General features: G+C 33.7%; 2 protein-coding genes across 6 annotated transcripts; one reads left to right on the top strand and one right to left on the bottom strand.

Moving 5' to 3' along the window:
• The first annotated feature begins 315 nt into the window (after positions 1-315).
• Positions 316-3,969, top strand: LOC110653723 (B2 protein). 3 transcript variants are annotated; one of them, XM_058140326.1, is made up of 7 exons: positions 481-507; positions 1,325-1,386; positions 1,797-2,365; positions 2,694-2,794; positions 3,092-3,175; positions 3,272-3,382; positions 3,523-3,969. In XM_058140326.1, the coding sequence occupies exons 3-7, from the start codon at positions 1,807-1,809 to the stop codon at positions 3,568-3,570; spliced, it is 903 nt and encodes a 300-aa protein (XP_057996309.1). In that variant the 5' UTR covers positions 481-507; positions 1,325-1,386; positions 1,797-1,806; the 3' UTR covers positions 3,571-3,969. The 3 variants fall into 3 exon arrangements, with proteins under 3 accessions (XP_021665174.2, XP_021665173.2, XP_057996309.1); XM_021809482.2 differs by lacking the exons at positions 481-507; positions 1,325-1,386 and adding an exon at positions 316-449; XM_021809481.2 differs by lacking the exon at positions 1,325-1,386 and having other exon boundaries at positions 364-507.
• A 217-nt stretch (positions 3,970-4,186) lies between these two features.
• On the bottom strand, positions 4,187-7,227 carry LOC110653724 (transcription and mRNA export factor ENY2). Of its 3 annotated transcripts, none has more exons than XM_058140328.1 (6): positions 7,088-7,227; positions 6,898-6,985; positions 6,689-6,783; positions 4,888-4,964; positions 4,491-4,588; positions 4,187-4,396 (listed from the first exon to the last, which is right to left on the bottom strand). In XM_058140328.1, coding segments are annotated over exons 1-5 (336 nt in total). In that variant the 5' UTR covers positions 7,090-7,227; the 3' UTR covers positions 4,187-4,396; positions 4,491-4,514. The 3 variants fall into 3 exon arrangements, with proteins under 3 accessions (XP_057996311.1, XP_057996312.1, XP_057996310.1); XM_058140329.1 differs by having other exon boundaries at positions 4,187-4,288; XM_058140327.1 differs by having other exon boundaries at positions 4,187-4,588.
• Positions 7,228-14,759: the final 7,532 nt, after the last annotated feature.

Below are 14,759 nucleotides of genomic sequence, written 5' to 3'. Positions count from 1 at the left end.
TTTTTTTAAAAATATTATATATATTTTTTAAGTTAAAAACTTTATTTGTTTATTGAGTTAAAAAAAATTATAATTAATAATTTTATAAAAAATATTAATTTAAAAAATCAAATAAAATAAATTATAAAATTTTATAAAATTATTATATTTTTTTGTAAGAAAATAATTTACTTTATAAAATGAAGTAACACACAGTTCATAACAGCGCGTACAAGCTAAGTGAGCAGAGGGCTCTCCCTTGTGCACAGCTCTTCTCTTTCGATCTCCGGACATCTGTGACCACAAAAGCAACAGAAAACAAAATTCAAGACGAGGTGGCACCATGGATACTACTCAAACCAAGGAAGGGCATTTTAGGAATACCAAACTATATAAAAAAAAAGATACCCTACATTTTCTCTCTCTCACTGTGTCGTGTCCTACGGGTTTCATAGGAGCAGATAATAAAGGTGTGCATTCTCTCTCTTCCTCATTTGGATCCCCAAATCTAGGGTTCTTTTAAATCAGGTAAAATTCGGCATGCAAATCCTTTATTTAATCCTCAAAATTCAATCTTTTCACTTAGATTTATTTTTTTCACAGCTATTAACTCCATTTCTTTCCTTCCTTTTTTAGTTTTCTTTTCCTTTTTTAGGAAACGTGGGTTTTGATTTAGTTCTCTAGTATAGTCAATACCTTTGGTGTTTGTTTAGTTGATTAGTTAATGCTAGTAGATTTGGAGTAATGTTGGTCAGTTTTGAGCAAGATTCTGTTTTTAAACACAATATTGCGTGTTTAACCTTGATTTTTAGATTTTCTTTTTTGTTTTTGGGGTTTAAGGCGTTTTGGATTACGGGGAAATGGTGTTAAAGAGAGTAGGACAATAAATTTTTAGCCTTGCATTCTGTTTGCTTGTTAATTGTAATGATTCTTGATTAATGCGCAAGAAATTGTGTTTTGGTTAAGTTCATGCTTAATGTGTGCTGTAAATGGAAACGGTTATTTAAAATTATTTGGTTTGAAATGGAATGCTAAGCTGGTATTAGCTCTGTTAATAAATATGGTTTTTTCTGCATTCCAAAGCATATAACTTTGGGCATCTTCACCTGTTTGAGCGGTTGCTTCAATTTTTGTTGGGCCAACAGTGTTTTGAAGTAGATTTGGTACAAATTCAGTACTGGGGATTTGGGGTTGTTATTATTGGATCTTATATAAGATATCATTTTTTTTTTCTGCTTTCAATGGACACAAAAAAGCAATAATTTGCACTGTTTATTTTTCTGGCATTACTTTTTCTAAAAATTTGTTCCTATTCATTTCTTACAAAATTGATATTTTTTACTAGGAATTCTGAAAGTTTCAATTTTAGACACCCTAGCACCTCCCTCTCTATTTTCCAGTTTAAAGGTGTGCTTCTTTCTTTGTTACTGTGTTGTCTTATGGTTTGCTTTTTGTTTGTTTATAACAATTCCATTGTTTTTATCAAATGTTGAATTAATGGAATATATGGAATGAACTCAGTTTATTGAAGATTGGATGTGTATAAAAATTGGGGTTTGATCAAACCTGTCAGACTTAACAATGATAAAATGTTAATATTCAGATATAACGTTTTATTATGCAATTTGCTTACTGATGCTCTCCAGTTGAAATCATTGCTGGCTTGATTTATTTTGTTCAAGCTTTATCTTGTTATGCACTTGAATTGGACTGCAGCCAAAAACTTTACTGTTCTGAACTTATTTTTTTCTTGTCTTTCTCTCACTCTTAGTAAATTTTATCTTTATGAAGATTTATCTTGTGTAACATCTTATCAGGTTTTGCAAGATGGAGAGCATGCATAGCTTTTGGCAATTGGGTGATGACCTTCGAGGACAATCAAAAGTCTCAGAGGATCATAAGTGGTTAATGGCTGCTTCTAAATTGGCTGAGCAGACGAGGTCAAAGGGCGAACGCATGAATAATCTTGATCTTTCAAAGGGTCTGGCAGAAATAAGGCCAAGGGACAAGATTGGTTTTCAGGAAGATAATAAATTTGAAAGCCTCAACTTTAATATGTTGAACTTGGAATCAAAGATGACAGAAAATATGAAAAAAATTTCTCTCAGGAACACTGTTTACGATATGAATGCAGTGTACCAGAAAAACAACATAAACAGTATTGGAAATCTGACTGGTAGCAAGTATAGTGGTAACAATCAGAATACCAAAGAGCTCAACATCAACAGCAATAACAACAATGAGAACAATGCAAATAATGCTGTTGACAAAAGGTTCAAGACTCTGCCTGCAACAGAGACGCTTCCACGGAATGAGGTCCTAGGAGGATACATCTTTGTCTGTAACAATGACACTATGCAGGAAGACTTAAAGCGCCAGCTATTTGGTAATTTGTTTCTTGCATCTATTTCCTTTTCTTGTTTGTTTTCCCTTATTCTGTATATAAATTTTGGTTTGATATGGGAAAGCCTATTATTGTGTAATTAATATGTTGTAAATTTTGACCATGAGAGTGTTTCATATGGTTCTTGTTTTGCTTTGGATCTGTAGTGGTAATTGATATGATGATTGTGTGTTCATGTGTTAAGCTTTGTGAAACAACTTTGGTGACAATAGTAGATACAGATGATTTATAGGATTTTGTTTCCTTTGTTAACAATGTTCTATATATCATAAATGAGATTGATGTATTGATTGTAACACTCAATGGATAGGTTTACCACCAAGATATAGAGATTCTGTTCGGGCAATAACTCCTGGCTTACCACTCTTTCTTTACAACTACACTACTCACCAGTTGCATGGTATATTTGAGGTATGATCTCAAACTTATTTATTTAATTGTTTGTGTATAAACTTGATTCAAGAGCTTCTGCATCTGTTGTGTGTTATCTGTCTGCCCGCTTTCTTTGATTGATAACCTTACTGTTGTTGTTCTAAGCTCAGTCATCTGGATTTGTTGTGTGAAAATAATGCTTAGAAATGATATCATGTGCTGATCATTTGAAAATTCCCTTTTTCCAAGAAGTCTAATATGATATTTGGCATGTCTATATCTGCTGATTTTTTTGGTCTGTTGAAATCCTTTGCTTTTCAAAATCTTCTTGTACAGGCTGCAAGTTTTGGGGGTTCTAACATTGACCCTAGTGCTTGGGAAGACAAAAAATGTAAAGGCGAGTCAAGGTTTCCTGCTCAGGTAAAAGTTGGATTGATGATTTTGAGAGCTCAGTTTGATGTATATCTGAAAATAATTACTCATTATATGATTTGTCTTCTAATGCGTAATAAATAGGTGAGGATCCGTATTAGAAAACTCTGCAAGGCATTGGAAGAGGACGCTTTTAGGCCAGTATTGCACCATTATGATGGCCCAAAGTTTCGTCTTGAACTCTCAGTTCCTGAGGTAAGATCAACATTTATATGTTGCCTTCTTCTTCTTCTTCTTCTTCTTCTTTTGAATTGCCTTCTTCTTCTATTTGAAATGTGAACTTGCATTATGAATCAATTTTGAGTTCTTAAGGGCATAATTTGGTTGTTGTGCAGACCCTGGATATATTAGACCTTTGTGAACAATCAGGCTCTCCAGCTTAAGCAAATTACTTGCTGAATATGCAAATATTAGCTGCCTGCTTTTGGTTGTTGAGCATGTTAGATGCCTGCTCTTCACAGATTTTCCGTAGAGCGTAAGCTTGGGGTTTAAGTCTGTTGGGTGAATCTTCTTGGGAAAAGTAGGAATGGCTTGTAATCTAGCTGAATAAACACATTTGTGTCTTGTGAATGTACTTATCCTTGGCATCCTGTTTTATAATACCTATTATCTTATAGACAGACTTCCAAGATGTAAAGGAGAATGATAGCCTGTCTAATGATCAAGTCCTGAGAAGAGGAAGGCCTTTGATGTGCCTATTCTATGCATGTAAACTGATCGTGTGACGTTTGTTTGTTATCTTGAGCATCCACGTGGAGTATTAATCTATAAGTGTTTTTCAATTCTAATGTTACGTGGTAGTGGAATTCTCCGGGGCTTGCTATATGTACTGCTGCGGGGGAAGTTTATCCTACTGTTCTGGATATAAAATAACTACGTTATATGATAACTCAATGAGAATATTCTTGCCATTTTAATCACCTCTTTTAATCCATGTAAAATTTTTATTTATGGTGCTATATCATAATCAACTACGTTAACAATGAGTACAAGATGAGAGAATCAATAGAGGTTATCATAAATTTTGTCAGACAAATTCAGGAACTTTCTCCCACTTGTAGAGATGGCAGCTGAAATGAGTACCAAACCGGAACAGAACAGCTACAGAAACGGAAAGTAAATTTGTTGAGAAACATTATATGATACATATGCCGCACTGAATTTCCGACATGATTTTTCACATCTTGGTTTTTCAAGCTGCAATGTGTCCTAAAAGTAAAACACAGTTACCTCCACTCCTCAATATAACTTGTAATGATGCTAAACTATGCTTCCATTCTATTAATTTTTCTGACTTTCTTACCACACAGCATTCGTAGCAATTGTATCAAACTGCAGCTTGAACAAGATAAGCTCGAATTCTTTGCAACAGCTCAGCCTTTATGTAGTCGGGAATTGATGCTGCATGTGTAAAGGCATGACAATATTCATACCCATAAAATGTAACGAAAGCAACAAAAGGAAAATTAGTATAACTGGAAACTGTAGCGTCCAAATTGAGTAGAGAAACAGGTGTGCTCATCAGCATAAAAGGCCTGGTCTACTGAACCACATGAACACGAATAAACATAAATCAAATCAAGTTTAGGTCCTGTTCACTCTACAAATTTATATTATAGAATGTTTGAATCCAATCCTCATGCGAATCTCCTGTAAAGAGCAGATTACAATATCAGAGAAGAACTGGAGAAACTTCCTACCTCTGCCCTTAGGGGTTATTACACGTACAAGGTCATCCACAGTAACATCGTTCCTCCCTTTCTTCTTTATAAATGCCCTACATGGATAAGGTCAAGAGTGATTTCCAAAATTTTAAAAACACATTAAACAATTACGAAGGAAAAATTATAAAATTAAGCAAAATGGGAAGATTTTTCCATTGATTTAATGCAGCACTACAAGCATCAGGAAAATCCAAATGCATTAGGGAAAAAAACTAATAAAAATATAAGAGCATCCCCCAAAATCCTTATGAAAAGGTCCAAAATGGTAAAAATCTAACACAACACCTTACAACTACAGAAAGCATCTGACTTCATATTCCATTAGTTCTTTTATACACACTGAAATAAATGAAAGAAGGAATGGAGCACAAACATTTGCTAAGGGTGGCTTCACTTCACCAAACACAAATTTAGCCACATTGGCATCTACAGTGAATCTCAAGATTTGCCAATGGGAAACACAGCTTCATGTATCTCTCTCGCAAAATCAGAGTCAGTGGATTCAACTCCATCTTATTCATCTAATTCCAAACCAGTATCAGACAGTAATCTCTATAAACAAACAAACCATAAAACTCCAGGGGCAGCCAAAGAACCTCCTGTACACACACGGCAACTCTACTATCATTTGCAACACGACTCTTTGTTACATCTCAGCTTCATTCATAAACAAATATTTTCAAACCGTTAGTGTTGGCTATACACTTATGTTTCCCCAGGCTCCATCACTGTTCTTGATCATCAACTTATTTCAATGATTTTTAGCTATACTCCAAATATTTTAATTTGACCCAAGTTGAAATCACTTGTTCGGCCATTATATGCTAGTTCACAATGTGAGGCATCAGACTTAGGTTATGGTGTCATTCATGGATGTAATGACAAGAAATGAAAATAGTATTTATGTGGTTTAATCAGTCGATCTGTGTCCAAAGTAAAGAGGGTGCAATATTCACAACAGAAATTGGAGAATTCAAGTTGTTCTAAAAACATCAAAACTCTAGTGTTAATTACTATCAATCACGCTAGAAAATTCAATGCAATAAAATACAATAAAAACTCTAGTCCCAATTGATTAATATATATTACTAGGGTTCCAAGCATTTTATAATACAAATACAACACAGTACTGCACCATAATAGCCCCCATCACTCTGCTCAGCCAACTAATTGTAGTGCAGTACCAACTTAGACCAGCATTAAGCTATTTCCTTGCTTACTCTACTGCTCTGATTGCCTCGTGGAAGATGCCCATTTTACAATTGGCCAGAGTGCAACTAAAATTTAAAACATTTAACAACGTAAATGTTACTGTTTCACTAAAACAGCAATCTTAGTTCAGCATAAGCATCTGCTTAGTACAGACTAGCAATCAAATGGATAAATGAATGGAGTAGAAAAAAGCGAGAATAGACAATGAAATTGAAACAAGGCTATAGTGCAACACATTTAATATTATAAAAAAGCAGAACTAGTTTCAAAGTCATGTTGCTCTGTTGCATTTTTCGAAAAGGAAAAGAAAATTGCAGCTAATAATGCTCAAGTTTTAAACTTCTCAGGATGCTTAACAATAATACTATGCTACTTTTCTCCTGCAGTCTACCTCAATCTCCATTCTTCACAACATCCCTCATACAGAAAGGAAATATAAAATACATTTCTTGATTTGTAGATTACCTACTAACCCACAAACAAGCAGTCGATATACTAAAAACCAAGTCAATTGGGTTGATAGTTTTGATATAAATAAATAAATGACTAAATAAAATAGCTGCACCTGCAAAGAGCTTTCATTTCATCTTTCCAGCCACATTCTATAAGCCTTTCCCTCAAAAGTTCCATCAATCGCTCCTTTTCTCCACTCTCAATTAACTGAAGCAGAAAAAAAAAAAAAAAAACCCTTCTAATCAATAAACTAAAACAATTAATAACAACAAAAAATATGAAAAAATCCAACTAGAATTATATAATATTGATATAAAGAACCTTAATGTTGATAATTTCTTGGAACATAGGCTCTTTCCCTAGATCCTCCGCTGCATCCGGTGTTGGAGGTCGATTCACCGAATTTCTCCTTTTAAAACATGAAAAATAAAAAGGGTAAACACCAATTTAAGCAGGAAGAAGATCTTCAAGTTTCGATTAAGGAAATAATCAGAGACAAATTACTACTAACATTTGTCAACAGCTGCTGCGAAAATCAAGCAATCCAAGACAAAACATCTCTCAGCAATTTGAGCCCCTTTTATAGCCTATGTTGTACCATAACCAACATTAAAAAAAAAAAAAAAGAAAGAAACGACGTCGTTGCTCTGGGATCTCACCATGCGGCACTTTATAATTTGCTAGTTATTTGATATACAATAAGTCTGCTCGTAGTGAAGCATAAACCAGGGACTAGTCAACCGGTAGTACGGCCATGTGAGGCTGTGAACGCAAAATTGCATATGCTTTGATCAAGAGACGAAACAGAAAATCTTCGGAAACTGTTGCTGTTAATCACATTAATTTTAATTTTAATTTTGCAAGAGTTTCCTCAAGAATAATCGAAGATTTACGGTTTTCTATTTGCAGAGCTGCTGCCGTTGTGTGTGGCGATCTTGATGCTGATAATTTTAGGCATCCTCTTGAAAAACAGGTGAGCGAGATTATATTATCATGATAGCTCATGCTTGGAACTCGAGAATTATGATTTTGATTAGTGTAGCTGTACCAGCTTTCTTAACTTGATATGCTTCAAGCATCAAGACACAGAAAATTGAGATAGAAAGGGAGAAAATAGAAATAGGGAAATTAAAAGAGAAAGAAATTTTTATTGATTTTTAATAAGTTGGAGAACGAATTCATTTTTCATGGAACAAGATAATTAGTAGTTAATCTGCTATTTGTCCAAATGTATACCCACAAATCCAATAGACATGATTTACTGCAAACTCCAACCAAGCCTCCCAAAGCCCACAAATCTTGGAGTCCTAGGACTAATTGGGTTAACCTAAAATTTATCTCCTTCGATAAACAACTAAGGACGACTCCTTCTGCCAGCGGAGAACTAGCAGAATGGTAATTGAATTAGTTAAAAGGAAGTTGCAAGATTAGAAAATGAAACCTAGGAGGGAAACACCACACTGGAGTCACACTCCCCACCTAGATTCAACAAGCTCCCCAATCCAAAATAGAAACAGAATAGGGGAGTTGAGAAGCAAAACGCCAAATGCATCGAAAGGGCCAGGATTAGCGCCAATGAACTGGGAAAAGCATGGTAGGGACATGAGCATCTTATTCTCCTATAGCCTCGACAGACGATGAGCCACTGGACCCATAAGCACTGCCGAACAGCTAGTTGACAAGGAAACTCCCTAACGTCAAAAACAAAACCATCATTTGCTGATCTCCACCAAAATCCTCACAATGAAGCACAATACCAGTAGATGAACAGAGAGCAAGACCAATCAAAAGTATACACAAGTCAACCAAAAGGGGAGAGGGAGATCAACCCTTCGGTTAGAGGTAGAGGTGAATCAAGGGACGGCCTTAAACATAGGGACTTCGAGATGAAGACTCATGCACATAATTTTATTAATCCCATATTTCTCCATGGCTAGGCTACAATGATATTGTATCAATACCCTCTCTCTCTCTACCTTGTGAGAGAGAAATTTTCTCTTTTTTTTCTTCTTTTTTTAGGAGCTTAAATCTACCCTCTCACTGTGGCGGCCTCTTCTACCCTTCTGGGCAGAGGGGGCCTCCACCCTGCCTTGTTGTGGGTTTCCCTCGTTGCCACTGGGTGGGTTGTACATATTTTTGGTTTAGTTGTTTCCTTGCATATCTGAACTTATAAGAGAGGGGTTTGTATTGATTTACTTTGATTTGTGTGTTTTTCCCAGATTCAGCACTCTAGAAGCTTTTGAGATATGGTGGGTTGTTCTTGTTTTGGGTGATGGGCTAGCTTTATGAGAAGGCGCTTTACTTTTTTGTGTTTGAACGATACCTCTGGGGGTCATTTTATTGGCTTGTTTTGTTTTGGTTGTTGGATCTAAATGGCTATAAGAGAATGAGATTGTGCTACGATTGTGCTATCATTGGAGAAATAGGTCCCTCTTTACTGTTTCCGGCTTTGAGTTCCATGTTGAGTCTACTACTTCTTCTTCATAAGAGGAATCTATTATTTCTAGACGGCCGACTTTAGTGGTGGTGCGGCTACTTCAGTTCCTTTCTTGACGTCAAAGAAGTTGATGGGCGACAGTATAGCTTGGTTCCTTATGCCTAATTGAGTTGCTAGGTTTTGATTGATATAGGTTTATAGGGCTCTACGTTAGTAGGCTAGTTTAATCGGGGCATGGTGTATTTGTTTCTCTTTTTTAAGTGATATGGGCCTACTTCTTAATCTATGTTTTTTTAGCACTAGGCTTGTAATCTTAATCTACTTTAATGAAATCTCTACTATCTTTGAAAGGAAAAGTAAAAAAACCTCCCTTTCATTTTTCTTTTCATAATGCTCCATAAAATTTAAATGTAACATAATTATGCTATTAATGAAATTTGGAGTGAATTGATTAATATGTTGGATTGAATTGATTATGTGGGCAATTTAAAAAAAAAATTGATTATGTGTGAGTTCAATTTTCATAAACTCGACTCAACTTAACTAAGTTTTTATCCTAAAAATTTAGGGTCGGCTATATGGATTCGCTTTCTTCACTCTAAATGATTTTGGGTTAAATTCTCATAAATGTGTAATGTTTCTAGGTCATGTTGTACTACTCTCTTCTAAGTCAATTTAGGTATACTCCTTTTTTTCTTTCTATCACCTAACCTAATGTGCTCTATTGTCTAACTGGAGTCTCCATCTGTCTACGCTTCATATGACTAAACCACCTCAATCTCTCTTCTCTCAACTTATCCTCAATTGGCACCACTCCTACCTTTTCTCTAATGCTCTCATTACAGACTTTATCTAGTCTAGTGAGTGGCCACCTTAACATTCTCATCCCTGCAACTCTTATCTTAGACGCATATGACTCCTTAAGTGCCCAACACTCACTTCCATATAATATAGTCGGTCGTATGGCTGTACGGTAAAATTTTCCTTTCAACTTATTAGGAATCTTACGATCATATAAAACTCTCGTAGCACGTCTCCACTTCAACCATCCGGCTTTAATCCTATGACTAACATCCTCCTCACATCCCCCATCTACTTGAAGGACTGAGCCGAGATATTTAAAGTGATTACTTTGGGATAGTACCACTCCATCCAAACTAACTCATTCTCTATCACCAGTTTGGCCTTCATTGAACTTGCAATGCATGTATTCTGTTTTCGTTTTACTTAACTTAAAACCCTTTGACTTTAGAGTACTTCTCCAAAGCTCTAGTTTTCTATTGACTCCTTCTCGGGTCTCATCTATCAGAACAATATCATCTGCAAATATCATGCATCAAGGAATACTCTTTTGTATATGTTTCGTCAATTCATCTAAAACTAATATAAAAAGGTAAGGGCTTATAGCTGATCCTTGGTATAATCCAATTGAGATAGGAAAATTTCTAGTGTCTCCTACCACTGTGCGCACAATAATACTTGTTCCTTCATACATATCTTTCAACACTTGTATGTACCTAATAGATATCCTCTTTTGTTCTAATACACTCCACAAGACATCTCTTGGAACACTATCATAAGCCTTCTCCAAATCAATAAAAACCATGTGTAGATCTTTACATCTCTATATTTCTCCATCAAGCTTCTAATGAGAAAGATCGCTTCCATAGTTGAACGACCGGGCATGAAGCTAAATTGATTGAGAAATATAGAAGTATCATGACGTTGTCGATGCTTCACAACTTTCTCCCACAACTTCATAGCATGGCTCATGAGTTTAATTCCCCTATAGTTTGAGCAACGCTGTATGTCTCCCTTATTTTTAAAAATAAGTACTAAAATACTCCTCCTCCATTCATCAGGCATTTTCTTTGAGTTTAGAATCTTATTAAACAATTTAGCTAACCATGCCACTCTCATATCTCTCAAATACTTTCATACTTCAATTGGTATTCCATCGGGTCACAGGCTTTACTCACTTTCATTCTTTTAAGTGCTTCTTTTACTTCTAAAGATCTAATCATTCTAGTATAATTCACATTCTTTTCTATTGTTCTATAGTCTATATTCACACTATTACCATTTTGATTATTATTAAAGAGATCATTAAAATAATTTCTCCATCTTTCTTTAATGTCCTCATCTTTCACCAACACTTTTCCTTCTTTATCCTTAATGCACCTAACTTGATTGAGATCTTGACATTTCCTTTCTCTACTCCATGCTAATCTATAAATATTTTTCTCCCCTTCTTTAGTTTCAAGTTTCTCATATAACTTTTCAAATGCCTGTGCTCTTGCTTGACTAATAGCCTCTTTTGCCTCTATCTTTGCTATCTTGTACTATTCATATGCCTTATTATTATCATATTTAGGTAATTTCTTATATCATTTTCTTTTTCTTTTCACTGCCTTTTGTACTTCCTCATTCCACCATCATCTCTCTTTTAAGGGTGGTTCATGTCCTTTAGACTCTCCAAGTACTTTTCTAGCTACTTCTCTAATCTTTGATGCCATCTGTATCCACATATCATTGGCCTCCATATCTAGCTTTCATGCTTCGGACTCGAGAAGCTCATTTTTGAATTTCACTTGCTTTACTCCTTTAAATTCCCACCACTTTGTTCGAGCTACACTATTTCTTCTGACCTTACTTTAATTGTTCCTAAACTTGACATCCAAGATCATTAATCGATGTTGACTTGTTAAAGCCTCTCCTGGAATGACCTTGCAATCCTTGCATAGAGCTCTATTTGTCTTCCTGGTTAAGAGGAAGTCAATTTGGCTTCTATGTTGCCCACTTTTGAAAGTCATAAAATGTGAATATCTTTTTATAAAATAGGTATTTGCTAGTATTAGGTCGTATACCATAGTAAAATCCAGGATATTTTTTCCCTTCTCATTTCAACTGCCAAAATCAAAACCTCCATGAAAATTCTCATAACCTTGCCTATCACTTCCTACATGTCCATTCAAATATCCACCAATGAAAACATTCTCTTCATTTGGTATGCTTTGTATTAAATCATCCATATCTTCCCAAAACCTTTGTTTACTCTCACTATCTAGTCCTATTTGTGGGGCATAAGCACTAACTATATTTATTATTTTTCCATCTAGTACTAGCTTTATTAGTATAATTCTATCTCCTATTCTTTTCACAGCTATTACAGCATCTTTCAATGTCCTGTCTATGATTATGCCCTCTCCGTTCTTGGATGTTGGCAAGGTTGCTAGGCAAGTTAACATTTGAGCGAATAAAAGTGCAATAAAAGGAGAAATTCTAAGTTATCAAGTCTTAGGGGTGGCCACGGTCTGATTTTGAACTGGAACCGAACTGGAACTGGTTCGGTCAAAATCATACCAAAATCGGTTAAAATCAGAACCAACTTTGAACTGGACCGAAACCTTCCTTCTACGATTTGATTCAAGTTCATATTTTTCAGGAACCGTAAACAGGCGGTTCTGAACGGGACTAAACCGACTATTCCGAACCGGATTAAACAGGTGATTTAAATGCAAAAAAATTCAATAAATTTGTTACATTACTCTTAATTCATTTATATATATCATTAATTCTCTGCACAATTATTCTTTACACTCCCTTCAATTCTTAATACTTTTTTAATTTCTCTCAAATTCTCTAAATAATTATTTTTTACACTCATTTTAATTTCTAGTATTCTCTCAATTTTCCTACTTTATTGTTTTATATACTTACTGAAATTTTCAATATTATCTCAATTACTTTGTTATTATTTTAAATCCTCAATAAAAATTTCAATACCCTCTATTTTAATTTTGTTTTCTCTTTTATACTTTTTTAATTATCAATTACCATATAATTTAAAAAAAAAAGGCAAGTAATAGAACTAAAAGTTTTGATTCCTCTAAATCCTAAAGGGATATAGAGGCAAAATTAAGTTCATACACTTTTTGCTAATTTCTTTTAAAAGAATTAATTTTAGCTCTAGTTTTTTAATCGGGTTCAAATCTTTACTTATATATTATTATTTTTTTAAAGATAAATTATTTTCTTTCTTTTTTTTTTCTTGTTTTATTTTGATTGAAAAATTTATAAAAAAAATTAAAATATTTTTTATAAATATAACTTAAATTCTAAATCAATAAAATTTTTCTCTAATTTTTTTTTTTGTCTAAGCTACCCTTAAACTGCCCCTAAACCGCTCCCAAACCATCTTGAACTGTTCTTTTTTGAACCACCCTTCAAACCGTTTTAAACCAGGGCTCGAACCGAAATTGGCGGTTCATGAACAGTCTTTCAAACCGTCCCCTAACGGTTTGGTTCAGGTTCATGATTTCATTTAACTTAAATCAGCGGTTTCTGAATTGTGGTCACCCCTATCAAGTCTCACAAGCACAAAACCTAATATGAAATCGATACAACTGATCGATCCGGTTTAGCTTCAAGAGCATCAACAACTCTTGAGAAGGAAAGGGAAAGTGTGGTTATTTGGACAAATACCTTATCTTCTCATCTTGATATAAAGAAACACTGCTTGATTGGGACATGACTATTTGATAGCACTCAAATTAGAGTATTCCTCATTAAAAAAAAAAGAAGAAAGGTTTAGGGCATAAATTCCATTACATTATTAGGAATTATTTGAAAGTAGCTATATTTTTTTTTTAGAATTTTACTCTAATTTTAGATGTGATGTTTTGATACTATTCTTGAAAAATAATAACTCAAAATTCAAAATCTTATTTATTTACATGAAAATATATATCTAGTATCTCACCGAACATTGATAAAAGTTTCAATTATCAAATTAAATGATAAAATTACATAAGTATCAATCCAATAACACATTATGAATACATTAATATAAAGTTACATTAATCATAAAGATTATAAGGATTGGAAGTTAATACTATATCAATTACTTTATTATTATTTTAAATCCTCAATAAAATTTTCAATACCTTTTATTTTAATTTTGTTTTCACTTATATACTTTTTTAATTATCAATTATCATATAATTAAAAAAAAGGCAAGTAATAAGACTAAAAGTTTTGATTTCTCTAAATTCTAAAGGGATACATAGGCAAAATTAAGTTCATATACTTTTTGCTAATTTCTTTAAAAAAAATAAATTTCATCTCTAGTTTTTTAATCGGGTTTAAGTATTTACTTATTAAATTTTTTTTAAAGATAAATTATTTTCTTTCTTTTTTTTTCTTGTTTTATTTTAATTGAAAAATTTATAAAAAAAATTAAAATATTTTTTATAAATATAACTTAAATTATAAATCAATAAAATTTTTCTCTAATTTTTTTTTTTATCTAAACTACCCTTAAACTGCCTCTAAACCGCTTTCAAACCATTTTGAACTGTACTTCAAATCGTTTTAAATCGGGACTCAAACCAAAATCGACGATTCATGAACCGTCTTATGAATACATTACATAAGTATCAATCCAATAACACATTATAAATACATTAATATAAAGTTACATTAATCATAAAGATTATAAGGATTGGAAGTCAAAAATGTATTAGAAAATTTTACATATGAAATGAAGTTTAAATTTTAAATCCTATCATAATCAAAAGAATTAAAAAAAATAATGGAGATAGCACCAAAGGCGGCAAAAGTCCAAAACACAGGCGACGGGCGGTCTCTTTAATTTTGTTCTTAATTCTTCGGGCACACAGACACAGCTTATTACTTCGTGCCGCCCATCGAAACAAGTCCATCACATCGAGCAACATACTCCTCT

This window comes from Hevea brasiliensis, chromosome 18, assembly GCF_030052815.1.
Source record: "Hevea brasiliensis isolate MT/VB/25A 57/8 chromosome 18, ASM3005281v1, whole genome shotgun sequence".
NCBI lineage: Eukaryota > Viridiplantae > Streptophyta > Magnoliopsida > Malpighiales > Euphorbiaceae > Hevea > Hevea brasiliensis.
The sequence above is the reverse complement of the archived record's forward strand: the minus strand, read 5'-3'. Positions and strand labels throughout refer to the sequence as shown.

What these genes read in the sequence shown, in the direction of transcription:
- LOC110653723 (XM_021809482.2), top strand. Translation starts at nt 1,807, where the DNA reads ATGGAGAGCATGCATAGCTTTTGGCAATTGGGTGATGACCTTCGAGGA. An exon ending in AGTTGCATGGTATATTTGAG is followed by an intron (nt 2,795 to 3,091) that starts GTATGATCTCAA and finishes CTTCTTGTACAG; the next exon opens with GCTGCAAGTTTTGGGGGTTC. An exon ending in TTGAACTCTCAGTTCCTGAG is followed by an intron (nt 3,383 to 3,522) that starts GTAAGATCAACA and finishes GTTGTTGTGCAG; the next exon opens with ACCCTGGATATATTAGACCT.
- LOC110653724 (XM_058140327.1), bottom strand. An exon ending in GAAATGAAAGCTCTTTGCAG is followed by an intron (nt 4,965 to 6,688) that starts GTGCAGCTATTT and finishes TTATCCATGTAG; the next exon opens with GGCATTTATAAAGAAGAAAG. An exon ending in AATAACCCCTAAGGGCAGAG is followed by an intron (nt 4,589 to 4,887) that starts GTAGGAAGTTTC and finishes TTACACATGCAG; the next exon opens with CATCAATTCCCGACTACATA.